At 40.3% G+C, this 18,997-nt stretch overlaps 1 protein-coding gene across 1 annotated transcript; it reads right to left on the bottom strand.

The window, feature by feature from the left end:
• Nucleotides 1-21: 21 nt before the first annotated feature.
• Nucleotides 22-15,953, bottom strand: myo1ha (myosin IHa). Its single transcript, XM_046034224.1, has 33 exons — nt 15,938-15,953; nt 10,922-10,958; nt 8,458-8,683; nt 8,251-8,366; nt 7,363-7,561; nt 7,190-7,270; nt 6,486-6,665; nt 6,307-6,405; nt 6,101-6,214; nt 5,937-6,008; nt 5,706-5,825; nt 5,552-5,619; nt 5,224-5,329; nt 5,015-5,095; nt 4,839-4,930; nt 4,370-4,464; nt 4,226-4,272; nt 3,799-3,879; nt 3,180-3,285; nt 2,957-3,074; nt 2,731-2,844; nt 2,564-2,640; nt 2,415-2,483; nt 2,228-2,312; nt 1,977-2,139; nt 1,805-1,888; nt 1,624-1,717; nt 1,490-1,545; nt 1,269-1,404; nt 1,115-1,185; nt 781-878; nt 590-689; nt 22-484 (listed from the first exon to the last, which is right to left on the bottom strand). The coding sequence occupies exons 1-33, from the start codon at nt 15,951-15,953 to the stop codon at nt 458-460; spliced, it is 3,228 nt and encodes a 1,075-aa protein (XP_045890180.1). The 3' UTR covers nt 22-457.
• Nucleotides 15,954-18,997: the final 3,044 nt, after the last annotated feature.

Below are 18,997 nucleotides of genomic sequence, written 5' to 3'. Positions count from 1 at the left end.
TTTCGGTTTTTAATAATCACATAGTCACCATTATCAGTGGACATACAAAATGATGATACATACATATCTTCATTGCTCAGAAATCAGAATTACACATTCTTTGAAGCCGGTTGAGTAACGTTGAGTGTTTTGTACATAAAATACTTTGTAGATTTAAATGTTTGATTTACAGTCAAACCTTTACTTTCAACTGTAGTAATTCAAAACAACAGGGACAAACCCTTCCTAAAACACAGAATGATGTTAAAACTTTAACCTTGTGAGAGAAAGTAAAAGTCATTAATGTATTATGTGTAGATGAAAAATGTTCATGTACAACAAAACAAGCGCATCCAGGGTTTCTAAGTGCTGCTGTTTCTGGTCAGGTGTGTCTCCTCCAGCCATTTTGATCTCCCCTCAGGGGTCTCCTGATGAAATATGCAGGGGCTTCTTGTGTGTCTTCTCAACCGCATGTTTGTTACCGTGTCCTTGCCCGAGTGGCAACCTGCAGTGACAAACAGCTTGATTCATGTTGTATCTCTCTATCTGCAGATTCATTTTAGAGCAGAGCAAGTAAGCACACTCGTCATCATAACGACGCTCATCTCACCACCATAAGGTGTCCGTTCTTGGCCTTGTATACCATGGGTTCCGGACCAGTGCTGAAGTCCACCGCACTCTCTTTACCCGCCTGGATTTCTATCTTGATGCTGAGAATAAATACAAATACACAAGTGTTAAAGACCGAATCACATGTCAAATCCATCCTCTTCAGTTCTGTTTTTGTGAACACAGACTCACCTGCCCTGAACCACTTTGATTGCATTCTGTTTGTTAGCAATGAGACTGAGTTTGGTCAAAAACTCAAACAAGTGGTCGCATTGCATTATAAGGTCCCCCTGAAACAATCAAAATAATACACAATGACATGGACGGAGCTTACGTTACAAAATGTCACTTTTATGTGGCTTTTAAGAAACTTTGACCTGAAAGTGTCTGCGTAAATGAGCTGTACAATTAGACAACTCACTTTTTATCTTTTCATTTGTACTAGAATCAGAACATATAAAACTTTTATAAAGATTTGATTTGCCATATCGGATCACTTTCCAGTCGAAATGTCTGCTTCACATACCTTCTGTTTAGGGTCCCCATCTGTTATGTGGAATACAATCATGCCATCAGTCAAATTACTGACCGAAATACCTGCAATGAGTAAATTAACACTTTTAGCTCAATATAAAAAACATCCTAGATGGCAAGTGAAATATATATTATATTGTCCTGACCTTTAAGAGTGGTGTACAGCACTCTCTGTTTGATTTTGGCTTCCTCTATCACATAGGCAGCTGTCTGGGTGAGGATGAGCTGTCGTGGCCTTGGTTTGAAACCATTCCTGTCATATTTAATTACCGGGACACTGTACTGCAGAAAGGCAGAACACAACACCATGAGTTATGTTCGATGTGATGCTGTATTTCCTCCTGGCATATGAAAGACATTTTATTACCTTAATGTGCTCATTGCGAATTGTCTGTAGAACCCTCATGTTAATGTCTTGTTCACCTAGAGAAGTTAAATGATGTAAAATAAATTGATTGTTGAAAAGAAAATGACCTCTTGTGAATTAACTGATTCACCTACTGATTCTGGTGTTCACGAAAGGTTGAGCGACACTCTGTGGATAACTGTCCTTTTTGCCCTTGAAGATGGAGCTGGTTACGAGCTTCATTTGAAGCTTTAGGGATGGAAAATATAAAGTTGATCACTGCAAAAAGAAAATAATGTGATCCAGTCTTGTATAATGTATATACATGTGCGTTACCTGTGCTTTTTTCTGCGGTGTGATTCCTCTCACATACTTCCGCACCATAAGACGGTAGTGAAGTTTGCGCAGTATCTCTGATGTCTGGCAAGCACAAAAACATGCACAGTCAAAATAAAATGTTAGCTTGCATTTAAACTGTTTTACAGTGAAGTTTGATTCATCGTTGTACCTCTGTGAGCACAGCAGGAGGAGATTGCCAGGTTGTTTTGTCCAAAACAGTCTTTGGCAGATTGTTTTTAAGCCTGTTCAAGTAGTTTTGTCTCACAAAGGCCAGGTATTCTGAGTTATCTGTGTTTTTTAGTTGCCCTCTGGTCATGTAACCTTTGATAAATCTGGAATAGGATGTAAAATATTGTATTAGTGAAAATGAGACCTTGAGTGGAGCTGCAAAATAATTATGACTTTCATCTTCTTTCTTACTTCTTGATGACTTTTACAGCCCAGGCTCTCTTCTCTCTCTCCTTCCTAGCCTGCACACCTCTCCAGCAAGTTTCAATTTTAGTGGCTAAGGGTGTAGCACATACAATAGTCGGTGTGTAATTGTCCTTTACTCACATAAAAAAGCACCACAGTACATCATTTCTGCATCATGTGTTTACGCATTTACCAGCTTCTTTCTGTTTTCTGAATTCTCCCTTTGCTCTGTATCCTCTGTATTTGGCCTGGAGCCTCGTTGCTACAAATTCAAAGCATAATATTCAATCACTGTGCAACTAGTAATGACTGAAACATTAATCAAAGTTGATTTGCACTCACCCAGTTCATGTTTACATTTCTCATAAGCATCCTCTGTGGCGTAAAGTGTTCTTGGATGACGGATGAATATTTTGGTACTAAAACAAAGGAAACAAGAGACATGTTTTTTGGTTGCTCCTGGGTTAAAGTGCGTTTGCTGTGTTGTGTTAAGGAGACGCTGTCCTTACCGTCCCATTTTGTACTCATTTGGCAAGTAGCCCAGATGTTGAACCAGCACTTCCACTCCCTCAGCAGGCACTCCTCTCCAGTGAGGCCAGGTGGCTGGGCACAGGGGTTTATATCTGTGAGATGCAGCAAACAACCCATTCAGCATATTTAAAGTGCATTGGACAGGAACTAATTAAACTGGGGTTTTTAATATGAAACATTAAGCATAAGGTCCCAGATTTGTACCTCTTCAAGAAGATCTCATATTTGCGTCTGTATGCAAAACCAGCTCGTCTGACTCTGAGGTGCTCCATCAGGCCCAGGTACTTCACCTGGTGCCTGATCAGTGTTTCGTCAAGCTGACCTGTGTTTGTGTGAGAGAGACATGGATTAAATTCAAACATCTCCATCCAGTTTATAAAATAGCTCTATGCATATATAATAGCTCCAATTCTGTTAATTTAAGTACCTGGCTGCTTCATTTCATTTGATTTCAGACAGCGGATGTACCAGGCCTCTTTAGCCATGAGGATCTCTGTCAGCTTCAGCAGGCTGCTCTTAAACTGGGTTGCCACCTATAGAGACAGCATGAGGGTCATAATCCCAAACAGTTCATCTGTCAGATACATATGGCTTAATGACACCACAGTCAGACTGCCATTGACAGAGAAAATATATGTTTGTTGCAGCAGTCACTCCTACTAGGACACTTACTGATGTGTTTATTTATTATATTTTTTCCTATTGTATGCATTTTTTCTCTTTAAAACATGCATTGCAAAAAATGTAAAAATGTCACATGTTCTTCAGTACATTGTAGTTGTCATGTGCACAGCAGACTGTTTAGAGATAATGGGTGCTAGTTCGTATAATGTGATCTTATGTTTGATGTTTGCAATATCATGTAGGTCGAAATGTTGAATCATTAAAAAAACATTTCTCCTTTTCCACATTAGATTATGCCATAAAAGTACAAATGAAGTGATGCTTATATATGGCTTGTAACTCTGAGCCACAGTACTGCTGCAAAACAGCAGCTCTGTTAGCAGTTGAAGGATATGGAGGGTTGAAACATGGTGAGTACCCACCGTTTCTGGTCTCCGTCTGCTGTCTGGATCCACTGTGGAGAAGCACTCTCTGACTATGGCATTTTTAGACTGACAAATCAGCTAAGAGAAGTTGGGATAACACACAGATATTAACACACCAATTTACCATAATATCTGAATATGTTACATTTCCCTCTTGTTTTATCCACAGCAGTTTTTCCCACATGGAGGGAAAATATGGAGTGAAACTAAAGGTGAATACATGTTGACTAATCGAACACAAGTGTAACTAATAACATTGGTTATTCTGCGTGGCAGTATTTGATAAAATTGAGCCATCGTTAATGTTATTAGGTCCACCTGTGCAACTTAATGACAAGTCAAAATATCTGCTGTGATAAAAGTAATAAATAAATATGATTATTTTTTGCCTTACGCAACATAAAATGTTAATTAGCAGACTTACGTCTTTTATGTTTCTATACAATAGGTCATTGTTTTTGTCCAGGAAACCTAAATGTCACAAAAAAACAGCTGTTAGTCAGTTGAAAATAAAAAAAGGAGGTTTCGATGTTTGAGTAACAGGACCTGACATTGTGGTTTCTTTTACCCACAACACAGTAGGTGACCTCCCCGGCATAATGCAAGAGACGGAAATCTCCCCTCTCCAGAGTCTTACGTGTCATTTTGTCAGCCAGTTTGTGTCTGCAGTGAAAGAGGTGGAGAGAGACAGTGGCTTTACAGACCAATCCTAATCCTCCGTCTCTATCGGCTCACTGTCGGCTCACGCACAAGGCAGCAGTCAGCAGAACGTTTAGTGTTGAGGAGAAGCTTTGAATTACACAATATTGTTTAAATGAAGTTGGTGTTTAATTAAAACAAATGGTTCATTACCAAAGGAGCAGCACCGATCATTTAAACATTTCAAAATGATTATAAAAGGCAACATTTTTAGCATTTGGAATTTGATCATTTCTAAAGAAACTAAACATATTTTTTGCAGTTTCAGCGCCTCCCTACATGTGAAATATTCTGTTGTAGTAGTGTCTATGTGAGGTTAAGGTTAGGTTTTAACTCACGTGACAAAGTGAGGGTGATTTCCCATCTTTTCTTCCAGTCTCTCAAGAAAGGTGAGATCTGTGACGTCTCCTGGCCTGAGGCACTCCTCATCCTGCAGGATCGTCATTAACACATGATAGTACTTCAGCTTCTGTGTATTATGTTCCAGTATGGTTAAATCCCAGTAAACACACACCATTATTGATATGATTCCTCTGTGTTTCTCTTCAATCAGGTCACAGATTATCTTGTTGTTGAAGAACTGAACCGGCTCCCACTTGGGGAAAAATGATAAAACAGATTGTGAATGGAACTCTATTCAACACTAGCTTACATAAAAATACTGTATCACAGTCAGTGATTCATTATCCCTCCCAAATGTTTGTGTCAGGTTCACAAGATTACCTCAATACCCTCTGCTTCATATTCTTCCTGCTCAGCCTTCAGTGTCAACTGGATAAAAAGCTGCTGCAGCTTCTCGTTGCAGTAGTTTATACAAAACTGCTCAAAACTTAGGGAAAGGGTCGTGACAAACAGGCCAAGCTCAGTAAAAATCCTCATCACAGAATCACTCATTCATTTTGCAGGTTTTCCAATGAGCTTCATCAAGTTTTCCACAGAGAAAAATGCAACTTTCAGCTGTTATTGGTTAAAAAAGGCTATAAAACAGCTTTCATCGGGGTATCAGACATAATCAAATGCCACAGTGTAAGATTGGGAAAGAGTTACCTACCTGTTTACATAGAAAACCTCAAATCCATATATGTCCAACAGCCCTATAACGGTCTTCCTTGAAGGGTCCTGGCAAATTAATAAAAGTATAACGTTAGTAAAGGCTCATCCACACTTCCTGAAATTTGTAATTCGTCACACACTCTTCTCATCACCTTGTTCTCCATGGACTCGTTGATCCTTTTAACCAGCCAGGTGAAGGTCTGTCCATAGAGGGCTTTGGCCAGGGCATCTCTGGCATAGATTGCATGATCGATCGTGAATGGGCTGAGGACCTTTACAGTGAGACAAATCAGAGTTACACTTTACACACTGCATGGAAAGTTTTAAATGGAAACACAACCTTATTGTAAATAAATCTAAAAGAGAGGTTAACATGCGTGCACCAGATCTTTTCTGGCTTCAATCTTCCTGTATGTCAGTCCCTCTTGAAGTCTGTGAGCATCAACTCCTAGTAGCTGCAGGGGGGAAAGAACATTAGGTGAGTTTGTTCTTTGACTTGCTGTAATAATCCTAGACATCTAAAGACTTTTAATTCCTTTTTTCTTACATTTGAAACCCAGCGCAGCTCTGAGTTGTTGTTCAGGAGGGCATGGCCTTTACTGTTGGAGTCAAATTGAACATTGCCCAAGTGGAGGACACTTGCTACGATCCCAAACAAGTGCTGCACAGAACGAACATTTATAAGGTAATGCAAAACTAGTAGGGAAGAGTGAGTGGTTTGAATCAGAGCATCATCAACAGCATCCAACTTACATTTGTATTAATTTCATCAATGTTGATGATTTGCAGAGCATTTTTGACTGTTTTCCAGTCATTTCTGTCGTTTATTGAAGACACAATGGCACACTCTCCCTGCCAGAAACAGCAAACATAGATTGTCAAAGTGTACTATTGTCTCATAAATGTCTTTTATGAAATAGGGTTATACATACTTGGGTTAGATAGTTGTAATGCTGGCAGTCTCTATGCAGGCCGAGCTGGTGCAGCAGGTCCTCCTCTCCTCCCTCCACTAGCTGGTAGAAGATGTGGAAGTTTCTCTCCCCATGATTCTGATGCACAACTCTCGACTTCTCCAGCAGGTAGTTCAGGATATGGCCTCCGACCGCATCCCCCTATGGGCATCATGATCCTAAAGACAGCAGCTCTACAACTTGCAGAACAAAGATAGCCTATGGTCCAGTGGACAGATTTAAAAAATCTTCTTAAGATATATCTTCTTTTTGAAAGCAATTTTTTCAGTCCTATAAAAAGAATACATTTTTTTATCCTTGAGCAAAGGATAAAGTCCTTTTTCTGCTCCATTTGTACCTTTATACTGAGCATTTAGTAACTACACATTTTATTGTTCAACTTTTATTTTACATATTACAACCACCACCCCCAAGTTACCATGTATACTGTTGACGCACCTTGAGTATTTTTGGTTTTTGGATGATGGTACAATGTTTTGTAGCTGAGGAGGTTGGATCATAATTTCTAGGCACATTTGTAAAAACCTCAGTGCAGCTTGGATGAGACTAATGTTGAGATTTTAAAACAGGAGAACTAAACTCAAAGGACTTCTCATAAACTTGCCGATTTTAATTACAATTAATGAATATATTTCTTGGACGTGCTTCTGTCCCTTCATTCTTACCTGGCTGTCAAACTGAATGTCCATATACTTCCCAAACCGACTTGAGTTGTCATTTTTCAGTGTTTTGGCATTGCCGAAAGCCTGTGGGGAAACACCATATCACAAAATTAATCTTAGCATTACCTGCTTTTTAATATGTCATTACAGTGATCTAACATAAGTAGCCATCGGACCTCGAGGACAGGGTTGGACATGAGCATTTTGTCCCTGACGGTGTTTAGTAGAGTGGTGCTCGGACAGCTGACGGCATAATACTGCAGAATCTTCTTGGAGGCCTCTGTCTTCCCTGCTCCACTCTCACCAGAGATGAGGATGAAGTGATTGTTGAACTCTGCTAGCATTGTATGGTAGGCGTTGTCTGCCAAGGCGTAGCTGTAGGGATGCAGAGCATTCATAATATTTCACAGGTGAGCCTAAGAACACTTAACTAACACTTACTTCAAGTTACTATAAAGAACTTAAAGAGATAGTAAGTGATTGAATCCAATGGTGAATTCAGTGAATATTTCCTTCACAGTTTGCTAGTTCTCCATTTTGTGTGTGTTCTGAAATAAAAATCCAGTTTTGCTAACAGCCCTGGCTCTGTAAATGAAAAACAAAGAAAGTGGTGTGAACCTTGCCACACAACATTGTTCAAGCGAATCAGCAACAGGTGGCGTTTATTGGCTTTTGGGCAGGAGTGATGGGGCAGAGGGGAGGAGAGAGTTCTATACACCGGCACATTCACACATGCTGGACTCCGGGCACTGTGAAGAAGGAGTGATGGCAGAGAAACAGCCAAAGAGGAAAATGTATGAAGAGTATAAACAGAGAAGAAAGTTATATGACCAGGCAAGCATGAAGGCATTTCAATGGTTGAGAAACCTCAGAGATTTGAAATTTGTGGGCTGGAGCTTTTAAAGGAGCACTGACGAGATGGGTTTATTTGTTTGGCAGTTAAGTTCAAATATCAACAATCCTTCTGCAGAATCACTTACTCTCCCTTTAAGTCAGGTGTGTACATACTCACAGACATACACATGTACAAATATTCATAGTTTTCAGAGAGAGTACACACTCACATGTGTGGTGGAAGCTCAAAAAAGTTGACACCCATATAGAGTTCCATCTCTTTCTTATTGTAGATGTCCAGGTCTTTGTAGGGATTGACAGACACCAGCAACGTGCCAATGTAGGTCTAGAAGAATGAGTTAAAACAATCATACCAGTTGTTAAGGTGCACACACATTTGCTGACAGTAGGGTTTATAAGTCCTCTCCCAGACTCACATAGATGAGATCTCTGCTGAAGCGTTTCTTGAGGTTGCTGAGGAAGGCCGCCTCTGTAGTTTCATCCAGAAGGACAAAATCCTGGATTCCAACCTGGTCCCTGGCAGTCAGGGCGCCCTCCATGTCCAGCTGACCCTGTGCACCAAGTTGTATCAACCATATGGCAGCCAAATCCTCAATACAAAAGTCCAAATTCCTGGTGTTTAGCATCATAATCTGAAGATTTCTAAAACATATTACACATTAAATATATGTCACAGTAGTTTGAATTTGTTTGCTTTTTTAAATTAGTAACATTAATTCTAAACTTTAGAAGAAGCAAACTCTGTCAAAGTAACTAAAAAAACAAGTGTGATACATTTTGCGTGCATAACAATGATGTTCAAAATTCTCAGCCATGTATGTTGACAAATGCGGCTGGATAAATGAATGTTTAAATAAATGGCTCCATGGGGGAGGACGAGCTCAAAAAAGCCCCAGAAAAAGCACAAACATGGTCCCTGTTAGTTCTATTGAAATAAGAGGTCTAGGGGTCTTATGTGTCTTTGAAGCGAAGCTCTGTGATTGTGCAGATGAACAGACAGAAGCTAATGATCGCTACACAGCACACAGGAACCTTGGCTGGCAGCCCGTAGTTCACTAGAGCTGACACACCAACCAAACACAACACACTGTGCAAATGGACTCGCGGAGCCCAAAGCAGCGGCACATTTAAGAGGAATAGTGGGAAAAATTCCACCAATCTGTTTTGCATTCTCAGCACCAACACTTAGACCAAAGGTTTTCACAGCTTTTGTTGGTTTTGTATTTTTTTCTCTCTCCTTTGGAAGCAGAAGTCCTTTGATTCTCAACTCTCTCTGTAAAAACATTTAAAAAAGATAATCCATTGGATCTAATTGACACAAAGCCCTCCGTCACCCCTCCTCCCCTGCCTCTATCCTTCGCCTATGGCCCTCATTTCTTCTGAGAAAGGCCAAGTGTTTTTGTCCTGTAAATACCACGGAGCAGAGACAAAAAAGACGTCTTTAAAATGCAGTCTACAATCCATTACACAAATTCCCCCTGCATATCCATTCAGTAATTATTCATTAGAAAACATTTAACGTCACAGTGAATTTCACACTAGGCAGTCGAAACACAATAGAGGAGATTTGGCCTATTTTGGGGTGAGGAGTTGGGGAGGGGTTGGCTGTACAGAGGAAGGGTGAAGGCGAAGGAGAGGGGAGGAGGGGAACAGTATTTGTCTGATCTGAGAACCTCTGAAACGGGGCCGTCTTGAGACAACAGGACAGACTAAATAGTGCAGTAACGGTCTGTGCCCCGCTGCTTGCTGTGACACTCATTTAGTGTGCCCCGAGGGCGAACAATAGAGGCTTGTTCTTAGCAATCCTGTGCTGTAATTTGGACTTCATTACTTTGCTCACACGGGGCCCCATGGAAGGATAGAGGAGGCTAGTCAGATGAGAGTGTTTTTTCCACCTGTCAGCCCCGCACCCCCAATGCTCTCACCCCTCTCCTTGACAATGCCCCTCACCCCGTGTCCCCACCAATAACCCTCACCCGACCCCCTTCCCATAGGCACCCCACCACCCCCCTCCTCCCTCCCTCCCAGCCACCCACTTTAAGCCAATGAGACAGGTGAACAATATCATTGAAGAAACCCTTTTTTGGACGTCAGAATCAATCTGGCGGTGTGATGGTAGTGGTGCTGGTGTGGGGTATCTGTGACACCGCCTTTCTTCATGGGAACAAACTTCTCTCAGGGCAGCACAAGCAGACAATATGCTGGGACAGCGTGACTTAGAGATCTGCCATACAGTATTACAAGTAATAACATGAACAGATGAGCTCCTGTCAAGAGGAGGATTAATGAATTCAGTGGTGATAATAATGCTAAAGTTTTAGGTTTCTATTCAGTGCACTGACAAAATCTAAAGGTTTGTTGTTTTCCATTGAGGTTTCCTTTGGTGTGCTGCAGGTTCTTTTTTAAGAAAGCTGTCTGCAGCATATTAAAGACACTGCGCTAGAAAGGCTGAACATTGAATGGGCGTTCTCAGTCCAGGGAGACAAGAAAGTTGAAGAAAGCACCTGGCTATGGAAAAAGTTCTCCTCGTGCTTGTGTTATTTGTAGTTTTATATAATAGAAACCAAATGGACTGGATTAATACTAGTTATAACTAAACAATTAACAGTCCAATCTGATGCACGGTGGAAAGAATGATTATGTAATTAGTGCACTAAGCCATTGTCAGATCAGGTGAATTGCCTTGCTACCTCAGAGCACACTCAATTGTATTTTAATTAAGAGATGGTCCCTCATCTTGGTCTAGAGTGTCAGTGTTGCCAGAGACAGAGTGACCTCATCTGTGCAAGAAGAAGAGGTAGAGAGGGAGGAAGGGACGGAGGAAGACCCAGCAATTTACCAACCAACTAACAGGAAAGTTTATCTCACTCTTAAATAGACGTTTGTCTGATTATCTCATGTGTTGGTAATATCTCCACTTAAACCAAAAGGTCGCTACAAGTAACAGAGAGTCTCCAACACTGTTTGGTTCAGCTCAGGTTATACTGACCAGGGCCCTGTTTTCCAAAAGCATCTTAAAGCAATAGTTCAACATTTTGGGTGATAGGCTAATTCACAGACAGAAAATTAAATGAGAAGATAGATACTACTCTCCTATCTGTCCATTAAATGTGAAGCATACAGCCAGTTAACATAGTCTGCCACAAAGACGGGAAAGGGGAAAACAACTAGCAAAATGCCATTTTTACACTTTAGTTTTTTTGTTTAAACAAAAATGATAAAACATGTTAATTAGTGAGCATTAGAGGAGATGGCATGACAGTGGCATTTATCTTTACATCTAACTCTTTGCGTGGGTGACAAAATTCAATTTTTTTACAAAAGAAAAGAAACAAACCTGCATTTCTGAAGTTGTGTTATTCTGCTGTCAGATGCTGAATCTCAATGAGGATCCAAATTGGGGAAAAAATCCCTTGTCTCCACAGAAGTTAGACAAGAATAGCGTGTCCTCCTGTGTCTGCTTGCATGGAGACAATCAATAAAACTGTAAACACTGAATTGTTGACAGTTAGTTGGCAAAAGTCCAGCTTGTGAAATACTACTAAAAATAAATCACATTTACTGTCCTCTCCCATGGTTTGTCTATTAGCTCATTCATCCAGTATGTGATCATACTAGTGTTGGTGATGATGTGTGGAGGCCTGTGTGCACATATGCTCCTCCACATCATCCTGACCCAGGCTGAGGGCACTGTGGTTAATCATTCATGCCATGGGAGGTGGAGGGACAGAGAGATCTTATTCAGTGCTTACCTGGGTATCTACTGCTGAGTGTAACATAACAATACAGAAACAAGATCCAAACCACACTAATCCAACCAACCCCTTTTCCCTCTCTCCTTCTTCTCTCTCTCTCTAAGCTCCATTACATCACTACCAACAGCAAAAAGCCCCCAGTCTCCTTCTCCCAGCTGGCACAGTCTAGGTCTGGTTACTGATCTTTGATAAGCTGGATACGTTACAGGCTAGTCACCAACCTATTTATTGCTCAGTGTAACAATGCTGGTCAGGGGAGCACCATTGTTTTGTGCGCCAGTCTGAGCTGTCACTGCTTACGGCTTCCCTAAAATGTTATTGGGTTGATGCCCAAATGCAATTGCCCAATTTTTTGCTTTGGTGAAAACAATTATTGTTCCTATGATGGCATTCAAATGTCAGAAGTTAGAGTATTTAGGGGTAATTGTTTGCACATATATTGGAGACCTGACAGTGTCTAGGTGACAGGAAATGTGGGGAAAGAAGAATGGGGAATGACCAAGGGCAACAAAGGTCCATGAAAAGACTTGAAACAGAGACAGTGTGATTTGTGGTCAGTGCCTTAAAACCATAGACCACCAGGGTGTCCCTTAAGTCTATAACAGGCTTTCTACTTCAACTTCAACTTTAACTTTAACTTTATTGGCCTTGCAGCCAGGTGAAACACAGAAACTATAAAACAGAAATGTCAATGTCATGGTGACGCAAGAGGATGAGTCATGGGATCATAGAATTTATTCACTGGGAACCAAGTTTAGCTGTATAATATAATGAGTCCGGTGGACTGACTGACCAACATTGCCCATTTCTAGAGCCACACTGCTTGGCTACAAATAAAGCTGGTCCAAAAGGAACAAAACTGCATGAATCTTTCCTTTACAACATGGAATTTAAACACATTATTATTGCCATCAACCAACTTGCTCTTACGTGTTGACCCTGGACTTTATTGTTTTAGTTATTCAAATCTACTAACAATAACACATAAATTGAAATATCTATTAAATTAGAGGTTGGATATGGTACAGGAATTTTCTTGTTTTTCCAAAGAACCAATACTTTGCCTCAAAGTAGCTGCACCTTGTGGAGAGAGACGGGGTGGGTGTAATAATGTGTTTACTTCTGTAACCTGGTAACCACCATTAGAAAACACAAACACACACCCTCCAAGGTACCACAGGTGTCCATTTTCTCTGCTCTGGTAACTTAAGTGTGAGAAAAGATCAGATTTCACCCAGTTAATGGACTGATTAATCATTGGAAAGTTTTCAGCCAACTGTCTATGATGGGTGACCGGTTGAGTGTTCAACATATTTGAATTATTCACTCCAGAAAAGTTGTCAAGGTTACCTCCGCCGTTGCCCCACCTCTCCCCCGGCCCAGCAGCCCAGCAATGCTTGTCCAATCTTAACAAGCTTTGTGCTACCCACTGGGCTCTGATTCAGCACGAGACCCGGCAAATCCAATTACACAGGAGTCAGAGAGGTTGATTTTCCCATTATAGATTCCATGCTGAGAATGAGAGCTGATGATAACACTCACATCACACCACTACTGCCCCCTCTCTCTTTCTTCTCTCCTTCTTATTTTGTCTCCATTTCACTGTTTCCCTCCCTTTATTTCTCCCTCTCTTCCTATCTAATTCCTCTTTTCCCAAAGAACTTCTTTCTTCCCCAGTCCCTTTCTTTGGATCTCTCCTTCTTTCATAGTCCATTATTCTAATTTTGCAGAGCAGCGTAACGAAGCCCGGGCCCCGTCATCATTTCAGTACCAAAATGCTGGGTCAGTGAGGTTACTTCATACTGGACTACCCCCCCATATTATTTCTGTCTTGCTTAAGAGATGAGAAGAATATATAACATCTTTATCTCCCTCTTGTGATTGTGATTTTTTATTCCATCACATTTTTATATACTGTACCTTTAAATATTTAATTTAATTACATTTGATTTGACGATGTCTTTACACAATACCCATTTACACACCAGGAATAAAATAATTGTCAGCTTGGATAACCTCTCAAAGGTCAGTGCAAAAACTAAATGCACAGTAATTCAGACAACTTGACTTAGGGGTGTCTGAGTGCTATCCTTAGGGGAAAGGATGTGCCTGCTGTGACACATAAAAACGTTACTGAGCGCTCTTTTGGAAATGAAGCTCTTTTACACTCAATCGGCTGTGAAAAAGAAGAGGACTTTTGATCCATCTTTACACTTTAGGGGACCGTAAAGGTCTGACCTCGACTCAGACCAGAGACTTTGGTGTTGACACAGGTCACTCAGAGGTCAACTCCACTGACCTCTTCAAACCTTTAAGATATGGTTTTCTGATCCTTCAGGACAAGAGGAGTGTCTAATGGTCTGTCCAGAGAAGTCCTCTGCCGTGTAGGAGACAAAATGGTATGATGAATGGTATGACCTGCGGGTGTGACCAATATTATCCAGTACTCTGTCAGTGCATAACACGCTGGTAGCAGCTCAACCTCTCCACTGTTTAGCTTGATGCAAACTGATGGCTGATGGTGAAAACTCAGGTTTGATGTCTGACACTCGAGACATAAATATTCAGATCCTGCATAGAAAATATTACTTCAGTAAAAGTATGCATATTCAGAAAAATGGCCCATGTGACAATAAAAAAAAGTTAGCACTAGCTATTTATTAGCACTGAAGTGTAATGATAAAATGATCAGCCAGCAGCACGTTGAGCTCATTCTTGTTAAAGGCTCAGTTGACCTAATCAAAAAAAAATAAAATCACCACTACAGATACCTTTGCCACCACAATTATAAAACCCCAATGAGAGGCCTAGAGGCCTTTGTCACAGAAAACATTTTGTCAAAGTGGGAAAAGCACAGGTGTAAATAACACAATGAATGATGCCATTTAGCTGCTTCAGTTTCAGGGTCCTGGTATTGTGCATGTTGTCACTGTCATAGTTCACTAATAGAACTGACGAATCGTTACTGTTTTTAGTTAAACTGGATACTTTTCTTAATTTGACATGAACTTGTCTGCTCCACACGTTCACCTCCACTGTCAATGCGTGAATGTAAACTGCATTGCATTTATTAGCAAAAATCTCAGAAAGTATCACTGAAAAAAAATAAAACTTTCTACATGGGAATATACTCCTTGAAATTATACTATATGTTGCTTATTTTTTGTTTGTGATTTGGGTGAACCGACCCTTTAATACAACATCCATGGAAGTGATTATACCAGTGTTGGGCTGCCCTTTGAAGTTACAACCTCTGTTAGTACACTATTATAATATTGTACAGAAACATTTCTATTCCCCATTGGCTATAGGGACGTGAAGGATAGACGTAAATGGTAAATGGACACCTAAATAGTGACGTCTTCCCTCTGTGAAGGTGTAACACTGAAACCTGTTGTAAGACATCTCTGACTGACTGACCACAGACAGGACAACCTGAAGCCTGACAGTCTGGACACTCTGCTGGGCCCAGGTTGGAGCTTCAGTGAGAAAGGTCTTCAGCAGGACACTGTTGTTGCACCTTAGCTAAGCATGGCTGACAGCAGCTTCCTCTGTGTGGCCAGAGGGTCACTCTGGGTGACATGTTGTTCTAGGGGGGACACTGTGTCTCTGCAGAGGAGATTAGAGGGGTGAGCTGACCTCGTTCTCAGAGGGGCTGATGTGTTTTTAGTAAACACTTGGTGCAAGACAAAAACACAGGCTAAAAACACAGGCCAACCCTTGGGCAGTGATCCCACTGTTTCCCCATTACTCCTGAAGAGGCATGAGAGAGGAGAGTTGTCCATCTGTGTTCCTGAACTGCAGGGGAGTCCTCCTGCTGTCCACTGAATGCATCACACACAGCTAGGTTGAGTTCTCAAGGCTGCCCACAGGTCACTGCCATAAACTCAATAGTCCTAAACATGTCACACCTGGCCAAAAATAAATATTTTACCATATGAAGCACCTGTGGCTCAGGAGATAGAGCGGGTCGTCTAATCACAGGGTTGGCGATCCCCTGCTCCCCCTATCCTCATGTCGAAGTGTCCTTGGGCAAGACACTGAAGACCTGATGGTCAAGCCAGCACCTTGTATGGTAGCTCGCTGCCATCAGTGAGTGTGTGAATGAGAGGCAAATTATAAAGCACTCGGGATAACTCACCCTTTACTATCATCATTATGCTGATATTTACAAAGGCATGCACAGGCGCACGGACAGAACAATAAAAACATGTTATAATGAAACATTTGGAAATAGATGTCAGTTTTCAGAAGCTCATCATGTTGCTTTTCCACTGCATAACAACTTGTGTAATGTAGCAAGGGGAAAGCACAAGAAAACTTCACAGTTGACATAAGTAGAAATTTGCTTGCCAACATCTGAAACTGTCGCCGAAATGACCACTGACTAGACACCTCTGGAACTTCTTTCACATTTAAGGCCTAAAAGAGCAACATGATACATTTCTGCAAACTGCTATCTTGCAGGAAACGTCAGCATGATGGTAACGTCATCAAGATATTATACAACATATCCAGATAGCAGTATTTTAGAACTACCAGTGCTACTAAGGCTGTACTTGGTGATGTGTGTTATATCAGTAAAGCTCTTATTAATGTGGATGAGGATCAACTTGTGACCACAGTTCTTCTTAACCAGTACAGTGTTCTTGTATTTTCCATATGATGTCATGCTTTTTTTAGACCTTCCCTTTAACACATTAGATTTATTATTATTAAATTACAATTTATTGCTTTATAACACAAACATGTACTAAAGAGACCATCATAAACTCAACATAAAATCAACATAAGACATCTAAAACATGTACAGATAATACAACATCTTAAAAAGTGACTGAAAGAATTAAAGTGCTGGTGTATTTATTGCTCTATTGCACTAAGATTCTGTTTTAGAGTTCAGCAGCTTGATAGAGTCTGGGATGAATGATTACTTAAGTTTGTTTGATTTACATCTTGGCAAATGGAATCTTCTCCCTGCATGGCAGAAGTTCATATTTAGGAAAGAGAGGATGTTGAGAGCAGAGCAGCATGATCTGGCTGCTCACTCCGTATAGTCTCATTACATAATTTTGACTGCACTTTCTGACTGTGCCAAGTGTAAATCACAATTACAAAGACAGCTACACCGCAGAGTCATATTAAGTTGGATATTAATAAGCAGTAAGTTTAAACATAGACTGACAATTACAATTTTATAGATGAGCATTTGTAGCAACATGACATACCTTACAGAGGTCAGACAGAGTCCAGACCAAGTCAAGACCAGTTGGTGCCATAATCAACTGGTGCATGAGCTGCAAGACACTGCACCACTACGTAATTGGTTGTGCAGTTAAGACTTATTTCATCTCATCAAATTGAACAAAACGGCACTTACAGAGGTTAACAGTAGTAATAATGCAACAGGCAATTACAACAACTCACACAGACCGGAAGATATGCAACATAATATCTGTTTAACAATTCTATAACTTCCTAACAACAAAAACCCACTAAAAGTCTCATCAAAAATAAAAGAAAATTAAATGCTAATTTGTTTTTGTTTTTTGCAGTGCTACTACATTTTTTCCCAAGAGGGCTGCAACTGACACTTATTTTGATTATTGATCAATCTTCCAATTTGTTCCCCATTAATAAATTAATTTATTACCAAATTGTGGTGGAAGAAGTACTTAATTCATTTACTCAAGACAAAGTTGCAATACAACAGTATAAAAAATACTCCATGGCAAATAGAAGTACTGAAATATTGGCAACAAAATGTACATAAAAGTAAACGTATGACTACTGTGAATGTCATACTATTATATTATTGGATCATTATTATTGATGTATTAATATATAGGCAGCAATTTAATGTTGTCGTTCATCAAGGGAGCTAACGTACTTTTGGTAGTTTAATCTGTCAGAATGGATCACATTTTATAAATATGTTTTGTACGTAAAATCTGAAAGGTAGGCTAAGTAGTGACACTAGCTATTTAATAAATGTAGTGAAGTGATAAGTACAATATTTATCTCTGATATATATATATATATATATATAAAGTATCATAAAATGGAATTATTACAGTAAAATTAACTCAAAACTTTACCTAAGTGGGCTACAGTACTTTGTAAATGTACTTAGTTGCCTAGTTGAGAATGAACAAATCCTCACAAAGGAGATGCTGAGACTAAAAGGAATGTTTTAATTTCTGAAATTGTTTATCAAAATTGTCAAGTCTGTCAATTGAGTCATTGTGTTCAATTTATGAATGAATTTTTTAAAGGACACTTTGGCTGATATGAACCTGTGGCGTTTATCTGCAGTCATCCTGCTACTCAAATTATACCACCATCATCAACATCATCATCACCACCAACTCTTGACCTACAGTACCTCAAACAGTATGAGTACCCCTGCCATCAGTGTCTGCCCCCCACTTCCACATCACAACCCCGCGGGCTTTAGGACCTTCAGGATCGGCTCTCTGAGGATGGTCTTGTTTTTGTCCGTTACGTTCATGCATGTAATTATTGATTGTGCCTATTGTGACAGGCCGATTTACCATCTGTAGGGTCCCATGGGGCTGATACTCCTGTCACTGCAGTCTCCCTACAGACTTCAAGGAATTCCCCTGTAATTTCCGGCCGCAAATTTGAACCCCGCACGGGTTTCACGTAGAAGTCTGCCATTAAAAGTTAGCCTACCTGATTGTGTTTTTCATATCATCATTCATATTATTCAGGGAGATTCGTGGGATTCTTGACTGTCCTATTGAATTGTAAAACAGTTTAAAGTGAGATCCTATATCATTTGAAAGATCATCTAGAGATTGTTTGGTAAGTAAACAAATAACCTACAAATGAGAGCTGCTTTTCCACCTCACTCGTCCTTTTTATGCAAATGTCAGGATGAAAGCATCCTCTTAGACCTTCAGACATCACCAAATTCCTCGATATAGGCAAAGGTATAGGTTACAGTTTCTTTTTTGCTTCATGTGCAAAATAAGTTATTTGCATAGCCTACGACACAGTGACATGCTATAATGACAATCGGCAGATGGGATTGTTTCTCCTAACAATTCAGCTCGAGTGAGGAGGTGGAGACACAGTCATTTCTTATTTCTGGATGTGTGAATGTACCGTAATGCCTTAACAACCAGTTGTTGTTTTTTTCTGAAGTGGACCTGCTCTCTAGAAGGAGTGCGAGCCT

This window comes from Micropterus dolomieu, linkage group LG21 (assembly GCF_021292245.1).
Source record: "Micropterus dolomieu isolate WLL.071019.BEF.003 ecotype Adirondacks linkage group LG21, ASM2129224v1, whole genome shotgun sequence".
Classification (NCBI taxonomy): domain Eukaryota; kingdom Metazoa; phylum Chordata; class Actinopteri; order Centrarchiformes; family Centrarchidae; genus Micropterus; species Micropterus dolomieu.
The sequence above is the reverse complement of the archived record's forward strand: the minus strand, read 5'-3'. Positions and strand labels throughout refer to the sequence as shown.

Excerpts from the sequence above, each read along its gene's own strand:
- myo1ha (XM_046034224.1), bottom strand. Across the intron at positions 3,286-3,798 it reads GCAGACGGAGACCAGAAACG|GTGGCAACCCAGTTTAAGAG; the intron begins GTGGGTACTCAC and ends CTGTCTCTATAG. Across the intron at positions 1,186-1,268 it reads GCTGTACACCACTCTTAAAG|GTATTTCGGTCAGTAATTTG; the intron begins GTCAGGACAATA and ends TACTCATTGCAG.